The sequence below is a fragment of the Zootoca vivipara genome, chromosome 1, assembly GCF_963506605.1.
Source record: "Zootoca vivipara chromosome 1, rZooViv1.1, whole genome shotgun sequence".
NCBI lineage: Eukaryota > Metazoa > Chordata > Lepidosauria > Squamata > Lacertidae > Zootoca > Zootoca vivipara.
This window is the reverse complement of record NC_083276.1, coordinates 97,237,090-97,260,142: the sequence shown is the minus strand read 5'-3', so window position 1 is coordinate 97,260,142 and position 23,053 is coordinate 97,237,090. Positions and strand designations below refer to the sequence as shown.

The 23,053-nt window shown below is 40.3% G+C and overlaps 1 protein-coding gene across 1 annotated transcript in view; it reads right to left on the bottom strand.

Moving 5' to 3' along the window:
• THSD7B (thrombospondin type 1 domain containing 7B) overlaps positions 1 to 23,053 on the bottom strand; it is a 216,094-nt gene that overhangs the window by 138,851 nt on the left and 54,190 nt on the right. The window contains exons 6-8 of the mRNA XM_035130631.2: positions 9,783 to 9,977; positions 6,502 to 6,736; positions 2,492 to 2,607 (exon numbers count right to left, since the gene is read on the bottom strand). Coding sequence (XP_034986522.2) covers positions 2,492 to 2,607; positions 6,502 to 6,736; positions 9,783 to 9,977 — 546 coding nt within the window. The remainder of the gene's footprint in view (positions 1 to 2,491; positions 2,608 to 6,501; positions 6,737 to 9,782; positions 9,978 to 23,053) is intronic.

Below are 23,053 nucleotides of genomic sequence, written 5' to 3'. Positions count from 1 at the left end.
GTGAAACTGCCCTTGAAGATGGTCTGGCAGCTAGTGAAGAATGCTGCTGCCTGGTTGGTCAGCAGGCAGCCAAACGGGGCGATGTGTCACTGCTCCTCAGAGCACTGCACAGGCTGCCAGTGAGCTACTGCACCCAATATAAGGTGGTTGAACTAGCATGCAAAGCTCTGAAATGACTTGGGACCCAAGGACCTAATATCAACCACCTGGAGCCTTAGGACTGGAAGAGGAAGCCCTGTTGGTGGTGGTGCCACTGTGTGCTGTGCTGTTGGCAGGACCTCTGCGTTTTGCTCCAAATTCTTGTTGTAAATTATTAGTTTCCACCTCTTTATTTCCTTAAGCAAAATATCATCTACGTGCATTCATGGTGTATGACAGGCTTCCTCAACCTCAGACCTCCATAAGTTTTTGGCCTACAACTCCCATGATCCCTAGCTAGCAGGACCAGCGGTCAGGGATGATGGGAATTGTAGTCTCAAAACATCTGGAGGGCCGAGGTTGAGGAAGCCTGGAGTATGACAACTCTTTGCAGAAAACAGTCCGATGACATTTAGCTGAAGGACAAGCAATAGGTGGGAAAGCTGGACACCAATTCCCCAGTTCAGCTTTTTGTATTTTATCTGAGGCAAAGGATTTGTTCCAATGTCAATATCTGTTTTGTTTGATTGTTTGAAAGTTGCTTGCCTAGCCGCTTGTTATTTTGGCAGATATTTAATTTAATATCTGATATGTAAAACTGCCTCCTGCTTTGTCTGCGGCTTAGGCATTTAGTTACATATTGTCTTTGTTAAATAATCTCTTCTATTTAATTCATATGCATAGAACATGAACTGATTTCTAAACTTCCAATCATGTTGCATTTTTCATTGTGCAGCACAAATTAAAGAACTTCCAGTATAGCCATCTCAATAGCAAATCAAGTGAGCAACAAAATTCCCACAACTCAAGTTTTAATTTAGAATCATATTAGAATGATAACTCTGCCAATGAGGTTAAATAATTAATTTGGAGGAGTTTTTTTTAATTGTACAGGATTATTTAATAAACAGTGTAATTCAGCACTGTAGTTAATTTATTCTCCTTATTCATATACAGTTTGTTGAGAGTACAAAAAGCAAACAACTAATTAAAGTACTATTCACTGTTTTTAAACGACAGGAAAAATCTATCGAGAAAAACTTACTGTGTGAATTGCAATTTTTGTAGAGGCAGAGCACACAAGAGCAAAAATGATGGGAACAATTATAACTTTCATGCAGACAACAGAATTAGGCATTACTGTACAAAAACTGAGCTTTTCCTGTGCTTTCAGTGCTCACTGAAAACCACATTTCTGATGGCAGTTTTGCTGTGAAATCTCAAGGGGGATGAAATGGCTTTGGATTGTTTGATACTGAACACACTACATTTCTAGAATGTTTTGCCACCATCAACTCCACTTAGCATCAAGCTTCTGAGAAAGCCACTGGACACGTGGGAAAACTTCCACTATCCAATGATTTAGCTCAAAGCATAGTTCTGTACTTTAGGAGATGGGAGGGGGGACCTGAATATCCTATCAAATTAAAACAAACAAAAATAGCCCTGTGCTGAAAATGAGCCCATATCTTCAAGGTCTTCAAACAGAACTTTCCAACTTTTCCTGATTATTGCTCCATAACATGCACATGATATTGATGTCTGTGCAAAAGTGTGATGTGTGGTTATGCTGGATTTGGACTGAGCCACAGCCCAATTCAAATTAGGGCAATGGTTTGCAAGCTGCAAACACTTGATATTTGATCCAATGGAGAAAGCAGAGAGGGGTGAGCTGTTTTCACACCAGTCCAGCTCTGACTATCTTGTACTTGCCTTTTTTTGTGTGCCCTTTGCATTTCAAGGAAAGCCTACACTGCCACTAATGAAAACAGCAGTTTCAGAAATGCTGTTTTCCTTAGGAGGGAGAAAAGAGAGAGCTAGAGTAATTTCTCCACCAGGGATGCAACTTACCATCAGAAGGACAGAAATAGTTCCAAGGCTGCTCTGTTTCTCTGTAGCTATTTACATGTGGGTTTTTTCTTTAATTAAATCACATGCATGTTAATTTGACCCATAAATTAATATGTCTAGTTTGGCTCTAAATTGTGAATCGGTAGCCAGGTCCTTGTGTTCTTAACACCTTTTGTGAAGGGTTTGGTAGATTGCAAGTACTGAGAAACTAATGATGAAAATGTAATCTTAACAAATCAGAGGCTGGGTTGAGGTTTCTGGCAAGCGGTACAGACCTATGGAGCTCCTCCCAGCTTGCGATGCTTTAGCTACAGCAGCGTGCATCAATACTGCTGCACCAAAAGCCAATTCATAGGATTAAGGTGCCTGGTAAATAGCATTGCTCACTACCTGAATCCAAACGGAAACAAAAGCTTATCACTTTATCTTCTGTGCCGATATGATAGGGATTGTTTATTTGTTCTGACCAGAACTTCTTTATCCCTCTTTTAAAGCAGCTTACCACGTTGGCAGGTGGTAGGGCAAGGTGTCCATTCGCTGAAAGGGGTCACCACACAATCCTTCTTGCATGGTAGCAAACATGGGCGGACTGTGTCTGGCCGGATGGATTCTGGGCACCTGAGAACACAAATTTAAGTGTAACATATGAGAACTGCCTTTAAGAAAGCCCCAAAATTATTTAAGGGGGGGTAATATCTGCTGTGCAATAAAACAGAGAACTCTGTTAAAGAACTCCAAACTAGACACACACACACACTATACACAAGCCCTTACTTCTAAGTAGACATGTATAGGTTTTCATAGATAATACTAGAAATACATGAGCACAAGACAAGAGCAGGTGGAAAACAAAACACATCTTTTTTGAGAAATAAGCTGGAATTTGTTTAGCTGGGTACTTGGTGGCTTGTTGAACAGATCATGGTTAAAACAAGGCATCACTTAACTTGTCTTAAAAGGCAGCATAATCAAATCCAAACACACCACCTTCCTGAAAGTGTTCATATTGAATTTACTTTCCCCCTACTTGTCTGTGTCCCGGCTTTTAACATAAAATCCAGAAAACAGCCATCTCTTGCAGTTTCTTTTATAATGAGAGATTTCCAATAGCTGCTAATTTTTTTTGATCCCATTCCTCCCATTTATACATCTTTGTCCTAATCTTTATCGCCTAATAATCCTGGATGGATGGGCTACAAAATTTCCTTCCCCCAACTCTCTAATATAAAATACGAATAAAATTCATATGTCAGCAATCCCTAATTTGAATTATGAGAGGGAGGTAAAAGGGGCAGTTCTATATGCTGTGAAAGATCAGCTGTTCTAAATGGGGCAGTAAAACAAAGGAGAGGAAAGAATGAGCTTTTCAAAGTCTTAATTTCCATGCAGACAGATTGCTAGAGAAACACCCACAAGTGAAATATAACTTCCAAACCAAGCAGTATCTTAATCACTGACAGTTTTCAAAGTATCGTAGGAGTTAAACACAGGTCAAAAAGCTGCTATTGTGAAAAATTTAATAACGTCAAACAAAAAGTTTTTAAAATTAATCCCAGTGAAACAGTGAAATGCATTGTTTTAATAAGTGTGTATATTGTTCTCAAATGAATTCTCGGTATATAATGCATTTTTGTTTCCATTATCTCTTTGAAATTTATTTCTAGGAACTGTTCATTTTTCTATCCACTTGGAGGTCTGTAAAATGGAAAATGAATTTAGCTCCCACCTCCTTCAAAGTAATAGGAGCAAAAATCCACATTTCATAACTTCAGCAAAACCTAAATTGAATATTTATGCAGATACATAAATCTTCTTCTCAAAGTTACCCTGCGGTTAAGCACTTCCCATAGCTTTTAGAGAATCACTGGAAGCTCAAATTTTCATAAATAGTCAAATGCAATATAATAAGCAGGTCTAGTCACAAACAATTTTTCTGCTCATTATTATGATTAAATTCAGAAACCTATACTTGGAAACCACAAGTCTCAGACAGCCTAAGCTTTCAATGAGTTAAGGAGGATAAAGGACACAGAGTTTACTGATGGAGCAAGGGCTAAAAGCCTTATCCTGCAAAGATGTACATATTTGGCATACAAAAGTCAGCAACGAACTAGTTAAAGAATCAGTATTTTGTTTGTCAATAAACTTTGCATTTTTCTGTTATAAGTTCTGGGGTATCTCCATTGTGGTCACCCTTCTCTGGCACATGTGATGCACACAGATCCCTAACTGTGATCATACAGGGCTGCCCCATCAGCTATGATTCCCCAATGGTCTAATAATACTATTAGTCAAAGCGGCTCATGGTGTGACCAGTATAAATCATTTTCCCCCACTGAAGCCATAATAGGTTAAAGTTCCAATTTCAGAAATCTCAATACTTGCAGTCACTTTGTGCTACCTCTTCATTACAAGGCAGATTTGCATTCCTTTAACACTTTCTCTTTCTGATTCAACAGTGTTCCGACTTTCAAGACCTACCTGAACACTTCAAAACAGGGGCAGCCAACAAGATGCCCTCCAGATGTTGTTGGAGTCCAATTCCCATCGGCCCAAAGCAAGTATGGTAAACCCAGCAGAGATGATGGGAGTTGTAGTCCATCAACATCTGCAGGGCACCACCTTGGGCCATCACTGCTTTAGAGTCCCACTGAAGATCATTGTCCCTCACGACTTCCACATAAGGGATGAAGACCAAAATATGCTTGAAAGACTGTATGACACAGTAAATGACAAAAAAAAAAACCCCTCATACTGACAATCTTCCTGGTTATCAATGGGCACTAGACATTTCTTTCCTCAATTAATCTCATTAATCTAAAGAATTTTAATTAACTTTCAACGTAGCCTGCTCATTTTTAGCAGAATTGTTCTGAGACACACAAGGATTAAAACTAGGCTGTCATTCTCTAGACTAATTAACGGTGCAGAAAATAATTAGCAATGTCTTGATTGATTGTATGTATATATGTATGTATAGGGAAACAACTGTGCTTCTTACTTTTCTGGGCTTCTAAAGCAAAGCAGAAGTTTAAATCATTACATAGGGATAAATACGTTGTTTAGAATAACATACATATATAATTATATACAGTGTGTGTGTGTGTGTGTGTGTGTGTGTGTGTGTAGGGACGTGGGTGGCACTGTGGGTTAAACCACAAAGCCCGGGGCTTGCCGATCAGAAGGTCGGCAGTTCGAATCCCTGCGACGGGGTGAGCTCCCGTTGCTCGTTCCCTGCTCCTGCCCACCTAGCATTTTGAAAGCATGCAGTGCAAGTAGATAAATAGGTACCACTCCGGCGGGAAGGTAAACAGCGTTTCCGTGCGTTGCTCTGGTTCGCCAGAAGTGGCTTAGTCCTGCTGGTCACATGACCTGGAAACTGTACACCGGCTCCCTCAGCCAGTAAAGCAAGATGAGCACCGCAATCCCAAAGTCGTCCGCGATTGGACCCAACGGTCAGGGGCCCTTTTACCTTTACACACACACACACACACACACACACACACCAACATAGCAATGAACATTTCACACATACCTTTCTTTTATGGGAGTAATTTTATGGGATAATTCTGCTAGCAGGCTGTAATCTAGACTAGTATGCAAATGTGCACACATTCTAAAGCTCAGGAAAATGTTTGTTTGTTTGTTTGTTTTCTGAGGGGGGGAAATCTCTCTCAGCAGTTGAGCTTAAAGATCCCATCATCAAACAAACAAACAAACAAACAAACAAACAAACAAAAACAGTTTGAGGGGTTAGGTACAAGACCTCCTGAAAGGATAACTCTGGAAAAATAGCCCATTTAGAGTGAAAACCATTTCCCTTTCATCAATTCTTCCACCAGAATTTAAAATGCTTTATTTTTATTTATTTATTTTTTAAAAAAACAGTAACTATGGAAGTTACAGATCTTTGTTCCTTATAACATCCTCTGACTGCCTCTCCCCTTATGAACTGATTTGGACAGTGCAATCACCATCTGAAGCCCTTCTTTGTGTGCTGCTTCCACAAGAGGTCCAGAGGGTGGCAAAAAAAGGGAACAGTCCATTTCTGCGGTGGCTCCCCGTCTGTTGAATGCTGTCCCCAGAAAAGACTCGCCTTCATTACATATCTTTCACCAGGGGAAAACATTTCTCTTCAACCAGATGTTTGGCTGATTAACATTCTATGTCTTTTGTGGGACAGGGGCTATTGGTTGTTTTGGCTTTTGCCTTATTATGCATTTTCCTTTCTCTTTAAGTGAATGAAGTGGATAGAGAGCTCTGTCTGTTTCACCTCTTGCAGACTAGGTTAGTATTACCTTGTTCACCAAACCCCAGAAGCACCCAACCAGTACAGAAAGAAAGAAGAGTCATGTGGTGATGGTCTGCATGCTATCTTAGCAAACTGACACTTCTACAATGACATTCTTAGGTCTGAAGGAAATTGAAGGAAATTAAGTTAGAAGAAGACAAACCAAAGACTATGGATATGGACATGCTGTGTCTCCAGTGCCATGCATTCCTGAACAATACCTTTTGGCTGGGACCTGGCCAGAATTATTCTTCACACAGAAGACCTTCCTTGTCTGCATGCCCACTCCACAGGTAGGCTCACCATTCCAATTAATGGTAGCATTCAGAGCTGTTGCCAAGATGTTTTCTGAACAGGGACTCCATGTTGATGTTTCCCAGTAGATCTGGTTGCAGGCATGCTCGTTGCATGTACGATATTCTTCTAGTGCATGACTAGGAGGGCATGACTTTCCACCTGTAGAGGATAAAAGCAACAGTGTATAGCAGTGTGTGTGTGTGTAAAACTGGTTGCATTCCTGCTGCAATAAAGGATCTTCCAAAAACTAGTAGAGGTAACTCGCCATTTGCGTGGGGGTTGTGTTCTGAGTCGCAGCGCGCACTGGTGGGGCGCGTGTAAACCCGCCCTATTCTGGGGCCAAAAGTGATGTGCATGTCACCCATCACGCGTGCCTTGAATGTGCACAAAATGGAAGGTGCCTGTATTGCACATTGCTGTGTTCAGTCACACACAAAAGGACAATTTCCCCAACTTATGATACTAGTTTCAGGATCCTATGGCTTATAATCAAGTATCGCTCAAATAACACAATTGCCATTTATTTTATTTGAGCCATACATTATTCTAAGTCATAAGCATCCACTATGGAAGCCTATGCACATTGACTTAAGCTTCAGAGACACACAGCAGGGATTTCAGTATTCCATGTATAGAGAGCCAAAACTGGCTGCCCAACACAATTCCAGCATACAAGCTGACAAAGACCACTGAGGTAGCACTGAGTAGCGATTACAGAAGTCATGATGGAGCTAAGACTGGGATCTGAACATGTTACCACTACAGTGAGCTGCTGCCCTCAAGAGTATGCAACGGGATACAGGACCCGATGCATACTCTGTGGAATACTCATAGGACCTGTTGTTGATTTTTCAATCTCTATGCTAAGTTACAAAGTGTATCAAAAAATGGAGCCACACAGAGCCAACTTTGAATTTGGTATGAGTTGATAAAACTGAATTCCCTAGCTGGTGATTAATTATAGTTCTATGAAATATCAAACATCATAGAAACTTGGAGAAAATTATAGATGCACAAGCTTATATTTACTGCCATTGCTTTCCTGAGGCTGCAGTGTTCAAATGACCATATAAACAATACCACCACCACCACTTACAACAAGGGGGGAATAGTGAGGCAGAGACCAGCACCAAGTGAATCAAGGGCATACTGAAACACAACCATCCTTTGTTCTGCATACTTATTGAAAAATTTAGTGATATAATTCCCATTGGAAAACTATAATTTCCAAGTTCTTAAGTTGTTCTTATGGAGGAGAAAAAAAGTTCGAATTGTTAAATTTCATTCCCTTAGCTGTCCAGCTGATGCCATTTTGCACCAACAAAGTGCAAACTGCATATATTGTAGACATGAAGGTACTATGTGTGGCCTTTCGCATAAAAATTAGGAAAAAGGTGGTCCATAATGCCACCCAGAAGGTGTTTCCATCCCTAAGAATTCATCTTTAAAATGCATACCTATGAATCTGAAATGCCACAATCCAAAATGGTAATAGGCATTCACTTAGGGGTTGTATAAATTTATAGTTCAGGGGTGAAGAAGCTGGCACCCTCCAGGTGTGCGATTCCAATTCTCATCAGCCCCAGCCAAGATAGTCAATGACCAGAAAAATAATAATTTCATTTATGGATCACTTCCCATGAGGCATCCTGAAGCAACTCACAATATAAAAACATATAGTTCAGATGATTAGAGTGTGGTGCTGATAACACAGGTTTGATCCCCATATGGGACAGCTGCATATTCCTGCAAAGCAGCGGGTTGGACTAGATGTTCCTCAGGATCCCTTCCAACTCTACAATTCTATGATTCTATGATATAAAATAGTTTCACATTAGAAAAATAAAACACCAATAAAAAACCCTGATCTAACCAGCATTGTCCTGTTGGTCCACTTTATCAATAATTGGCAACACTGCATAAACTGCTTTTCATTGCCTCTTCTAAACCTTCAAAGTCACTGTACTGTTTTCAGACATATTTGGGGCCATTAAAAGCTACCACATTACCCTTCCCTAAATCCATGTTGGGTGAAGTAGAACAAACAGGTCACCACTGAAGTCAAATGGAATGATTTTGAAATTACATATTCCAGACTTTAATTATCCCATGTCCCTCCAAAGGAAGTAACCTATGAAATATTTAATGTGTAATTCAATATTTAAGTATTCCAATATATGCTTTCATTTTTTTAACGATAACACAAGTTTTCACAGAAAAATATTTGGCCCTAGCTAAACACAGTTTTCTCCACTGTGTCTTTAGTTTGCTTTCTCGGATTTATGGCTCTACAGTTACCATCAATATTATTAGGAACATGCATCATCATTTAATTAATTTTTCTATGTAGATTTATCTGTTTAAAAATCAAATATTCCGATATATTAAAAAGCTTCATTAACTCATGACTTCAATGTTATCAGATACAATTTGGAAACAGAATGGATTAATGAATATTTGTACAGAGCTTTCTTTGTAGGTGAAAATTATTTTCAAGTGATAAAGATTATTAATTATTCTTATTTCACTGGGGCTGGGGACTAATCCAAACAGTTCTCCAGGAAAACGTGGGATGATACATGACCTTGAGGAGGCACAACTCACAATCACTCCTCACCACACCACAATATACATAATATTTGCATGCTATATTTATTGTTTTAAAAAATGTTAATCTAATAACCCTAGGCATGTGTATTCATAACTTTGCTCTTTCCCAACTGCATTTTTGGGGTGTTTTTAACTGATCACAGGGGGCCACTATTCAACTGCTAATGCAGCACTAATACGCTGCTAGGTTTTGAAGATTTTGATGCTGGTGAAAGAACATGCTATGGTTATATTAAAAATAACACATTTCAACACATACAGCCATGAGGAAAGCTAAAGTATAAGGCAGAGTTTCCAGAACAGCTCTTCAAGTTTTTAACATCCACCTCAGATATTTGGTATTGTAGCATTCCGGGCCATATCTGAAGCCATGTCAGAAGAAAGTAATGTTACTCATTTGCAGTCTTTTACTGGCTCAAGGACTCAAAATAGTTTGAAAGCATATCAGTCAAGAGGGAAAGTCAACTTTCCTCAATGAATAAGGAAGTACCAAATGAGACTCCCATGGTTCTGGTATATACAGTTCCTAACCTTGCCATGCCACAAGAAGTCTGTAAAGAAAACAAAGAATAGCCATAAGAGAAGTGCTGTTCACCTTCCCCTGGTAATGCCAGTATTGATCTCGTTCTGCTTTGCTTGCCTTCAGCATTTTTACTGGCGCATGAGTGAGAACAAGATGACCACTGCGACCATTCAGTCACAACACAGTCCATTCCACATGGTATTTCACATGTTATGGTCTTGGAAGGCGAAGGGGAGTCTGCACAGAGATCACCTGACACATCCTCACCTAAAATCAACACAAAATGGGAAGAGAAAAAGAAGAAGCCTGTGTTAAGAATGTGACCAGTTAAAATGATATGAGTAATCATAGCAATATGAGTGCATGGCAGGGAGAAGACTCTAATTGGTTCACAGAAGTACTGCAGCAGGTATGCCAAGGTATGTTTCCCGTGTGCACTTCATACCCTCTTCAATTACAAAACTTCATGGGCTTCTTTTGTTCTTTATGAGCAGACTTCTGGGATTCGTCCTTATGGAAACACCACCAGTGGGAGTCCTCTGCTGCCTGTTCTAGACTGGAGGACTCTTGTAGAATGTGCGAGAACACATTGCATCACATTCACAATACGTAAAACTTTATTATTTTTCATGTGACATTTGGAAAATGAAAAACAGGCCACAGGCAGCCCTATGTCTTAGACCCATCGCTCTTCATGATATTTAATGTAACTAATCCTACATTCCAAACATCATTATGCTGCATGATCCTGTGCCATCACTGCACCTAACTTGCTGCTACTGGCATTTCAAGAAAATACACAGTATGCTAAGAAAATTCTTAACCTGCACTAGTTGTTATGAAGGAAGGGAGAAAGGAACTGTTAGGTAGATTTGTAGCTGGTTGACAGACTGGACTCAAAAAGTGCTCATGACCATTTACTGGGAGGAAAGTGACAAGTGAGGTGCTGCAGGGTTCTATCATGGACCTGTTGTTGTTCAGCATCTTTATAAACAACTTAGATGAAGGAATGGAGGGGATAGTCTTCAAATCTTCAGATGACACCAAACTGGGAGGGGTAGCTAATGCCACAGAAGATGAAATCAGGATTCAAGATGACCTTAACAGATTGGAGAACTGGGCTCAAACTAACAAAATGGATCTCAACAGGGAGAGGAGATATCAGACATTCAAAGGAGGCCCTTTCAGGCTGTGCCTGGGCCTCATGGAAAACAGGAAAACTCATAATGGCTGAGGCCCAGTCCCTGCAAATGCAACAGCTGTTACTCAGTTCCGCCTCCATCCTGAGGTGAAACAAACAGGGTGCTTTGGTAGGGGGAATAAATACAAACTGGCCATTGTCCTAATTAACAAGTACTTCAGAATTTTTCTCATGGGCAAACATGTCTAACATTACTTCATATATTTCTCCCAATGTTTAGAGTTCCACCCCAGATGCCCTCTTATTCTCAAACATCTGTGTTTGCCCTCAGCTCTCCTATATGCACACCAGCAGATGGCCTCCTCAGTTTCCTTCCTTCTGTGTTGTATACTTTAGAAAAGATGCTGAAGAATGTATTCAACGTTTTCATAAAAGCTGGATATTTAGTATATAACTGATATTTATGAAGTGTTGAGGAAATCATGTCTAGTGCGCTGCAAGCCTTAAGCAGATATTCAATAAATTCTTTCATTTTTTAATAAAAAAGACTGCTTCAAAACGAATAGAAATGCACATATTAATCTGGAAAGGTAAAGGAAATACTTGTGGTTTGTCAAATATAACCCTTGCTACACTCTGACACAACAGTACACATTAATACATGTGAAAATATATAAAAAGGGCAAGGAAAGAGACTTGATCATGGGCTACAGAATCTTGGATGATTCTCATATTTGAATCATTTAAATGCTCAAATCTATAACCCCTTATGAACAACATTCCCACTCTCAATGATCCTCCTTTTAGGATACCTGCAAAGCTTTTGTTATCTTTAATGAACCCAAGACCAAACCAACAAGGTCAATCATTTAAACCTGGAATGGGGGAGCAATAAAACTTAGAACTGCAATTGCAGAAGAAAACCATCTCTTCACTGGAAACTAGAGTTGTGATTACCATGAAGCTGCCTGGCAAAGAATTATAAAGTTGAGGGTAAAGGTTTCTATTGCTTTTGTGGGGCAACATGCATATACCAGCTTGCAAATGAGTGGAAGTGGAAATCAGTGGAATTGGAAGCTGTCAATTGTGCAGCAGTAATTTCCACATTCATATTCCTAAATGAGGACAGCCTCTTAATCCCTGAGGTATGAATAAAACTTTTCAAGCACATTATGGGGAGTAATAGAGGGAATTGAGCAGGCAATCACACTACAAGATATGTTTTCTCATATATGATCAGCATGCCTCTGCTGATCAGACAAAGTTTGACTTGCCTGATCGCAATACAGTACTATTATTCTAGCCTGCTGAAAGATGAATTAAGTTTGAAAACCCCTCTCCTACAGGAACACATCTCATCATGAATGAGTATCAATCTTTTCTGTGACGTGTTTGGCAAGATTCTCTCAATGCATCTACCTCTATTCAATCATTCTCTCTGAATGGCCCATTTGAGTAGCAGAACTTTGTGTTGAGCAGCAGCACTGAACTGACAGCTGAGCAAGCTAAGGGTTTGGGGTTGGGGAGAGAAGAGGAACCCTTAAACCGCACACCAATTATGTGCTTGCCTCCACAAGTCATGCTAGCATTACAGTCCTTGCAAGCATTTTGACATCCTGTCTGTATGGCAGTTGTTACCACATCTCAGAGAACTGGGGTCAAGGTGGAAGTTGTGAGGAGTCCTTCAAGGAAAAGGTAGGATGGGGAAACAGCAATACTTTAAAGTAGCTGAACTGTGAAAATCTGTTCTGTTTCACCATCTCTATTTACAAGTAGTATACAAAATAGTCAGTTCCTGTCAGGTTTATGGTCTACAGCAGACAGAAGACTTACTTCCATCTCTTCTTTTTCACTCATAGTAGAATGAGTTCCCCATATTTAACACTTGGCACGATCTGTGTGGGTGGTACCTACAAGGCAGTGGATAGCTTATGGCAGAGAAACCTAAGTTGGCCTTGGGGAAAATATATGCTTTTGTTTTTATATAGGAGAAAGAGATGTGATTGGAAATATATCACTCTTGAATACATTTTGAATATTTTGGTATGGAAAAAGGGAAGAAAGACTCTCATCCACAAGCTATATTTAAAACCACCTGAATGAGATTGGATCCTGTAATTAAGTGGATCTTGGGACTCAAGTGATTTCAAGCAATTCTATTCAAGCATGGTGGGAAGTAAGTTTCCAGATGTGTAACAAGTGCAGAATGCAAAATTTTCTCAAAAGGTTTGTAAGTCTGGGCCATTTTCCCAATGAATTACAGAAATCTTTTGTTTAAAAAGAGCACAGACTGGAAGTGCAACATACCACACTAGACTAGAAATACAGTAAGCCTGCAACTTACACAGGGGTTATATTCTGAGGATCATGGCTAAAGCCGAAAGACAGATGGGGGAATTGGGACTGCCACGCCCCCCCCCATTCGAACAAATTGGCATCCCATAGAAGGGTCCAGTGGTGTGCTTCCCAGATGGACCCTGGTAAGCCAGGACTCCCCTCCCCCCAAATAAAAAATGGTGATTTGAGAGGGACTGCCCTGATTTGATGTACGTTATGGGATGAGTCTTAACCTGGGATTAACCCTACTCAATAACCAACCAGCAGTCGGGTTGTGTGATTCAGGGTATACACCCAGTCCCTATGCCAAGACCAACTTAAAACTGGAATAACAACATTGTGGTCTATTTTATCCCAAACTAATTGTCCTGTGATTATTTCATCTTCATGTTAGTTCCTGGTGGTTCATGGCCTTATTGCATCTGGCAGCAGTGGTCGCGGCCTGGCGTGGGAGGAGGCAGCACTGGGACAGGGGGTGTGCCCCAGTTTCCCACACAACCAGGGAGGACATCATTTCCCTCCCCAGAAGTCACATAGGCTTCCAGTGGTTCATCCATGTTTTTGTCCAATCAGCTTCCCCACCCACCCTTTTTGTTATGCTAAGGTTCTGCTTGAGAGTGAGCAGAATGCAACTAAGACCTTATATCACTACATAATCTATTGTTACTTACATGCCAACATCAATTGTGTTTTACAGAGACTTCAAAGAGTACTCATGTCTGAATGAACTTACAGTCTAAATTCTGACAAACAGAGAGACTGAAAGGATGGTAGAAGAAGCAAGAGTAACAGAGGGCAAATGTGCACACAAATTCAGCTACACATAAACTACCGTACTTAAAACTTCATTACAGTTGTGGACAGGGTCTAGATGGATCAGCCAATTTCCAGCCCTTGGCAATTCAAATATGCATTTTATTTAATGTACAAGTTTCTAAATATATTTTATCCAAACAGTTTTTTAAATGTTTTTGAGCCAAGAACTGCACCACAAAATTCAGAGAACTGTGAAATACGAATAATATAATTATGTCCTGATTTGTGTACAAGTCCAAGAGGTGCAAAATAGGTCAGCCCACTTAAAAATGTGGACAGGACAAAATCCTCCTCCGTTCCTAGCTGGGGATGAAGATTTAAGGTTGAACCAAAAGCTTTTTAGCAAAAGCAGGCTTTGAGGAATGTATTGAAGGAAGGAAGGAAGATATGGAGGGAACTGCCACTTCCCAGGTGTTCCGAAAGGGCACTCCAAGTATAAAGGGCAGTAAGAGCAGTAGCAGTCACGAAATTAAAAGACGCCTGCTTCTTGGGAGAAAAGCAATGACAAACCTAGACAGCATCTTAAAAAGCAGAGACATCACCTTGCCGACAAAGGTTCGTATAGTTAAAGCTATGGTTTTCCCAGTAGTGATGTATGGAAGTGAGAGCTGGACCATAAAGAAGGCTGATCGCCGAAGAATTGATGCTTTTGAATTATGGTGCTGGAGGAGACTCTTGAGAGTCCCATGGACTGCTAGAAGATCAAACCTATCCATTCTTAAGGAAATCAGCCCTGAGTGCTCCCTGGAAGGACAGATCGCGTGAAGCTGAGGCTCCAATACTTTGGCCACCTCATGAGAAGAGAAGAATCCTTGGAAAAGACCCTGATGTTGGGAAAGATTGAGGGCACTAGGAGAAGGGGACGACAGAGGACGAGATGGTTGGACAGTGTTCTCAAAGCTACGAACATGAGTTTGACCAAACTGTGGGAGGCAGTGCAAGACAGGAGTGCCTGGCGTGCTATGGTCCATGGGGTCACGAAGAGTCGGACACGACTAAACGACTAAACAACAACAACAAGAGCAGTAGCAGCACTTGTATCATTGCTAATAAAAGCGTATGATATACTTCCTGATCCAGCAGATGAGTCAAGTTATGCTAAGCATCTCAAAATATATCTTCTCCAGGATATATATGGCACATAGATTCTCTTTTGCCCTGTTACACTAGGAGATATTGGACTATATATAATTCTGCAACTAAGCCCGTAAACACAAAAGGCCCTAATTTTCACATAAATGTCTCACAGAACTTTTTTTTAATCTTCTAATGACATGCTGTCCATCAATATTACTCCTTCTATCCATTCATGTCCTCCATGTAAAATAATGAAACAGTCATTAAAATACTATGCTGCTATAAAATTTTATATCTCATTTAAATCTCTGGAAACAATGCCAATAAACCTTGAGTAACTGCTTGTCTATAACAAAGATGTCAGTAGATAGTAGTAAATTTTAAGAGTGGGGAGGAGATGGGGAAATCAAAGTTGCCATTTGTCTGCTTACTAATAGCAATTTCAAATCTTTCAGCATAAATAGGCTTAACAGGGTAAAAGTATTTCCCCAGACATCTAATTAGCTAATGGAACTGTTACATTTAAACATTTCACAACAACGCCAGAACTGAGGAGCATAAGATTGATTTGATACAGCCATCTATAAATGTACTCAGCTCTTCGTAATCTCGCCATTGACTTTTTTTCCATGTTGAGACACCAAATCAAACGCTAATAAGTCTGAGTACAGATTTTTTTCTCTCTCTCTGACTGCACTGCATGGCCAACGGGAAGGTCTATGTCACACTTCACAGAAATCTCTACCTGGGCGCTGACTTTTGCTAATGCCAATCCATAGTTAAGAACTTCTGTGAGAAGCATTGTCAGTTTGTCAGTGTAACCAGCAGGGTGAGAAGTAAATCTAATTGCTTTGGCCCCATCACTATTCCAGCAACAGAAAGGGAGAATAAAATAATAACAACAGAACAGCCAAGAAAGGAAATGACAAAGCAGAAAACAAGTAGTAAAGACTTTATGTGCTACAAAGGGGGGAAAACAAAGCTGCATGCCTGTTTCAGAACACACAAGAATCAAGGGAACAGGTGATAAGCACATGGGATGGAGGAACGGGAACATGGAAGATTCCTCTTTCCTCCCCAAAAGGGCCATGTATCACCAACTGCCATGTGGGTAGAGAATGTGAAGGAATAACCAAAGCCTTTCCCCTTCCCTCTCCACAGAGCCATATACCACCAGCTGCCTGTTGGAAGGGATCTTTATGACCTGTGACATGTTAATGGAGGTGTGTGTTAAATGTGCAGCGATGCTAGTTGTAAACTGCCTTGGAAGCATTTGTATCCTGAAAGGTGGCATATAAAGAACGGTGATAAATAGATAAATACCAAACTAGACTTAATGCATAGTGAGCAGGTGACTCGCCCTCCCCCCCGTATCTCATTAAATACAGGTACACCCTCTTGCTCTGACTCCAGATTGCTGTTGGGATTACTGCACCAAAAGGAAGTTCTATCCCTGTTGTTGTTGTTGTTGTTGTTGTGTGTGTGTGTATTTCCTGTGCCCCTACAAAACTTTGGGGGAAAGTTCCCATTAGTGCCAATACATTGCTCATCACCGCCACCACTTCCTGCAGCCTTTTACCTATGTGAAAGGGGAAATAAAGATACTTCCCCACGTGCTGCAATCCTGATAACAATCCTTCCTGAGCCTGTAATTAATTAAAGCAAAATGAGAGATGCATTTGCATGCTATTCATTTGGCGCAACATTTAAGTCTGGCCCAAAATCAATTTTTGAAAATGGTCAGGGCTTTGTGATTCCACAAAATGCAAAATTAATTTTAAAAACCTGCAGCTGTAATATGTAGCTATGGCCACTAGCTTCCATAGTTCTAAAAGAGGGTTATACAAATTTCACAGAGAATAGATCTATCAGTGGCTGTTAGCAAAGGTGGCTAGACAGAATCCCAAGTTTAGAGGCTTATTTCTAGAGACATCAGTAGTGTTGGTGGTAGCAATTGTCCTTATGCCTGCCTGGCAATCTTCCCAGAATAATCTAGCAGGGCCCCCGTGGAAAGCTAGATGGGAGTTTTGGTCTATCCAAAGGGTTTGTCTGGTTAGAACTATTAGAACATAAAGCATTTCAATTAAAATCACACAAAACAAAATATAAAGGAAGGAAATAGCTTCCCTAAGTTTTGTTTAATAGTATCAAACCCACAGTATTACTGACTGAACTCCTGCCCAAAGCATATTCTTCATCTTCAGCTGCACAATCTGTGCAAGAGCCTATGAGAGATTCCTATGAAGATGATTTATAGCTACAAAATCCACACAAGGGGAATCTTCCCCCAAATGTGTTCAAACACTTGAAAGCCCTTAGAATCTGGTTTGGCAATTGACAAGAGACACAAAGGGGATATTAGCTATACATTGCATCTTGGGGTTTTTAATATTTTTTTTTAGGGAAAAATATGGGCTGCCCTGGAAAATCAGCCACAGGAGGAAAAGAGTGAAAACTGGAGACATGCCTTTTTTTAAAAAAAAGACTGGCTCTGTATTTCACTGAATCCACTTTTAACTTAGCTAAGTTTAAATAGCTGTGCAGAAGTTCCCTCTATTCCTTTGCTGTTCAGTGTATCTTCTGTCTTCATTTGTCAAAAATTAGGTGCTTCCATTTTTTTGCACCAATTTGTCACTCACCGATTTTCTGCTATTTTTAAGCTCCTATGTTTCACACTGATTTCAGTTGTTGATGTTTTGCTGGGCTTTTTTGTTTTGTATTGTTGTTTGTATGTGTGTGTGTTTATTGTGAATTACATCAGCATTTTATTGTTTATGCAAATTGCAAAGAGTATGCAATTTGGATGGTGGTATGCCAAGTGTAATACACAGTAATAAATAAATCCTCTCCTCTCCTCTCTTTCTGTTTTTTGGGAGGAGATTTAGCTTTGGCTTGGTTTAATTCTTCTGTCTCTCATTTTCCCTTTCAAATTCTCCTCAACAGTTCTCTCTCTATATAAAATACCTCATGGTTGGTATTTTCAGGATGTCAGTACTTTGCCCTATTTCTTTCCCCAGCTCCTGGTCTTTCACAGTGCAATGCTATGTCCATCTACTCAGAAGTAAATCCTTTTGAATTGAATAGGGCTTGCTCCCAGAAAAAGAGAGGATGGCAGCCTTTGTCTTTTTTTTTAATTGATGATCTGTCACTTTAACTCAGAATTCCTGCTCTTTAAGCATTGGCACTTTCTACAGTGGCTAATTGTCTTTTGGCTATTATCACTTCATGGATGTCTGCTCATTTTCTTAAATTAACCTTGATAAAACTGAATTTCTTGTAATTCATCAGCAATAAATCTCTGCCTATCCCACAGTTTCTGAACCTTAATTATCTTATAATCCACCATTCTTTCCAGGCATGTAACCTTGGTGTAAAATTTTGTTCTCTTCATTTTTCACTCCTCAGTTCCAGTCCATGGCTGGATCACATAACATACTAAAACCTTGGGGGGGGGGAATCATTACTAAGGTCTCTCTACCCTTTATGATCCCCGTGAAGCTTTTAATTAATGTTCATCTGCTTCTATTGTCACAGATAACATCTCTCTCTTCTGTTCTTGATCCTTTCCACCTTGCAAATTGTACTGTACTCAATGTTCAGACAACCCAACTAATACTGATCTATACACATAGCAGAATGAGGAGGCATAATGGACAGTGCCAGTGCAGGTTGCAGCTGGAGGGTGACACTTTTGTATGGGTCCCATGTTATTGTTGTTGTTGTTTAGACATTTAGTCGTGTCCGACTCTTCATGACCCCATGGACCAGAGCACGCCAGGCACTCCTGTCTTCCACTGCCTCCTGCAGTTTGGTCAGACTCATGTTCGTAGCTTCAAGAACACTGTCCAACCATCTCGTCCTCTGTCGTCCCCTTCTCCTTGTGCCCTCAATCTTTCCCAACATCAGGGTCTTTTCCAGGGAGTCTTCTCTTCTCATGAGGTGGCCAAAATATTGGAGGCTCAGCTTCACGACCTGTCCTTCCAGTGAGCACTCAGGGCTGATTTCCTTAAGAATATATAGGTTTGATCTTCTTGCAGTCCATGGGACTCTCAAGAGTCTCCTCCAGCACCATAATTCAAAAGCATCAATTCTTCGGCGATCAGCCTTCTTTATGGTCCAGCTCTCACTTCCATACATCACTACTGGGAAAACCATAGCTTTAACTATACAGACCTTTGTTGGCAAGGTCTCTGCTTTTTAAGATGCTGTCTAGGTTTGTCATTGCTTTTCTCCCAAGAAGCAGGCATCTTTTACTTTCGTGACTACTTTCACCATCTGCAGTGATCAAGGAACCCAAGAAAGTAAAATCTCTCACTGCCTCCATTTCTTCCTCTTCTATTTGCCAGGAGGTGACCAGTGACGGGACCAGTGGCCATGATCTTTGTTGGTTTTTTTATGTTGAGTTTCAGACCATATTAAGTATGGGTCCCAGGTTAAGTACACACAAACACATGTACACACAAACACATACCAGGCAAAGAAAACCCACCACCAAGAAGCACGTCATGGACAAAGGTTTTCAGCCCAGCCTGCTCCCCGAAGAGAAAGTTTTCTACCTACAGACAGTTTGATATTATTTGATTGTGTTTGTGTGTTGCACAGCAGAGCATAAAAATGCAATTCTCTACATGCCTGAAGTGGCACAGCTCACTCTGCCACCTCATTCTGATGCATATGATTATTTCCTTAGAGCATTGTTATATATATTGTGGATTTTGTTGCCAAATGCCTATTGCTTTGATGCACAATTGTTGTTATTATTGGATGATGATGATGATGATAACTGGGCTGATTATTCCCCGACACTTTTGTGGAAACTTGATATTCCAAGAGTGGAAAGTGTGTGTCCTCATTGGCCATGGATTGGTGGAGCACCTCTAGTCCTGGCATGGTAGTATAGGATTGCTCTGCCCATGTACATAAAATAATTTACCTACTTACAAGGAAGGGAGCAAATCTAATAGGCTTGCAAATATTATTTGAATTGGTAAAGTTTCTGTTTTCCAAAACAGTGTATAATAATGATAATGATTATAAATGCATTATGGATTTTTCAGTGGAATCAACAACCTTTTTTCCGAAACACCTGAAAATCTCCAAAAGTAAAGGATAAATGGTTGTGGGAATGACAGAAGCTTTTCGAAAATTAAAGAACCAGTATATCTAATACTCAGATTTGGCCCAATCCTGCAACTAATCTGGGGCTTCCAATAGGGGTAAAAATGGTCGCTCAGTTATGGATATGCCTGGAAGTGAAAGGAAAGTCCAATGCTGTAAAGAAAAATATTGCATAAGAACCTAGAATGTCTAAACCATGAACCTTGGTAAGCCTGATGTGGTCAATGAGATGGCAAGAATAAATATTGACATCCTGGGCATCAGTGAACTAAAATGGACAGGAATGGGCGGATTCAGTTTGGATTACTATCATATCTACTACTGTGGGCAAGAATCCCGTAAAAGAAATGGAGTGGCCCTCATAGTCAACAAAAGAGTGGTGAAAGCTGTACTGGGATGCAATCTCAAAAATGACAGAATGATCTTGATACAAATCCAAGGCAGACCTTTTAACATCACAGTAATCCAAGTTTATGCACCAACTACCAGTGCTGAAGAAAGTGAAATTGACCAGTTCTATGAAGACTTACAACACCTTCTAGAAATGACACCAAAGAAGGATGTTCTTCTCATTTTAGGGGATTGGAATGTTAAAGTAGGGAATCAAGAATTAAAAGAAACAACTGGCAAGTTTGGCCTTGGAGTTCAAAATGAAGCAGGGCAAAGGCTAATAGAGTTCTGTCAAGAGAAAAAGCTGGTCATCACAAACACTCTTTTCCAACAACACAAGAGACGACTCTACACATGGACATCACATGGGCAGCATCGAAATCAGATTGATTATATTCTCTGCAGCCAAAGGTGGAGAAGCTCTATACAGTCAGCAAAAACAAGACCTGGAGCTGACTGTGGCTCAGATCACCAGCTTCTTATAGCAAAATTCCAGCTTAAACTGAAGAAAGTAGGAAAAACCACTGGGCCAGTAAGACACAATCTAAATCAAATCCCTTATGAATACACAGTGGAAGTGAGGAACAGGTTTAAGGATTTAGATTTGGTGGACAGAGTGCCTGAAGAACTATGGATGGAGGCTCGTGCCATTATACAGGAGGCAGCAACAAAAACCACCCCAATGAAAAGGAAATGCAAGAAAGCAAAGTGGCTGTCCAATGAGGCCTTACAAATAGCGGGAGAGAGAAGGCAAGCAAAATGTGAGGGAGATAGTGAAAGATACAGGAAATTGAATGCAGACTTCCAAAAAATAGCAAGGAGAGACAAGAGGGCCTTCTTAAATGAGCAATGCAAAGAAATAGAGGAAAACAACAGAATGGGGAAAACCAGAGATCTGTTCAAGAAAATTGGAGATATGAAAGGAACATTTCGTACAAAGATTACCATAATAAAGGACAAAAGTGGTAAGGACCTAACAGAAGCAGAAGACATCAAGAAGAGGTGGCAAGAACACACAGAGGAATTATACTAGAAAGATATGGAGGTCTCGTACACCCAGGTAGTGTGGTTGTTGACCTTGAGCCAGACATCCTGGAGAGTGAAGTCAAATGGGCCTTAGAAAGCACTGCTAATAACAAGGCCAGTGGAAGTGATGATATTCCAGCTGAACTATTTAAAATTTTAAAAGATGATGCTGTTAAGGTGCTACACCCAATATGCCAGCTAAACAACTAAACAACAACAACTACTTAAATTGGAATAGTTACTCCTTGGCACCTTTTAACCATACATGGTTTACGTATAACTATAGTGATTAAAAATGGATTACAAAATTCTAATCCAGATTGGTGGGGGCAGGGAGAGAAAAAAACAGCAACAACCACCATGATGCTACAATACATATGAAATTACATCAAAATCCACTTCACATTGCTTTCCTATGGATGTTTTACTCTGAAATCTCATTGTGTTCAGTGCGGTTTTGTTTTGGGTAAGAATGCATAGGGACTATAGCTACAGTCATGCAATTTGAAGGCTATTTGGGGTGAAGCAAGAAGCAACACCCATCATTAAGACAGTAGCATCAAGAAGCATTCTGGGCAGAAACCAGAAATCACCTTAAGTATCCCCAATTTTGCCAGCTATAGACAGAAGAACGTTCCCAACAATATTCATAATTTAACCAGAAGCTTCATCTTTATTTCTCTCTAGTACCTAGTAAGGTAAAGGTAAAGGGACCCCTGACCATTAGGTCCAGTCGTGACCGACTCTGGGGTTGCGCGCTCATCTCGCATTATTGGCCGAGGGAGCCGGTGTATAGCTTCCAGGTCATGTGGCCAGCATGACAAAGCCACTTCTGGCAAACCAGAGCAGCACATGGAAACACCGTTTACCTTCCCGCTGTAGCGGTTCCTATTTATCTACTTGCATTTTGACGTGCTTTCGAACTGCTAGGTTGGCAGGAGCTGGGACCAAGCAACGGGAGCTCACCCTGTCACAGGGATTCGAACCGCTGACCTTCTGGTCAGCAAGCCCTAGGCTCAGTGGTTTAACCACAGCGCCACCTAGTATGAAATCCCTAAAATACATGAAACCGAAGTCTACAGTGAGGTCAGAAACAAAGTTGTATGAAGGCTTTGACATTCAGAAATTTAATACAAATTCTAAAAATGTATTTTAAAATGGAAAAAAATAATTATAGGTGCTTAGACGCCATCTATTATGAGTGAAAACCAAGAAAGTAATTTCAGCTAAAGGAATTAACAAGCAGAAACATGAGACTGGAGTGTACATATAAGATCAATTTATGTCACTTTTAACAAATTGGGAATGGCTGGCACCCCACGCACAAAGATTTGAATGACAGTGGCATTATGTAAAGTAGCTTGCATCTATGCAGGTAAGTTTAATCATGTGCAATACAAACACAGCAACTTGCTCCCAGTGTGATGAGAGGCAGCTG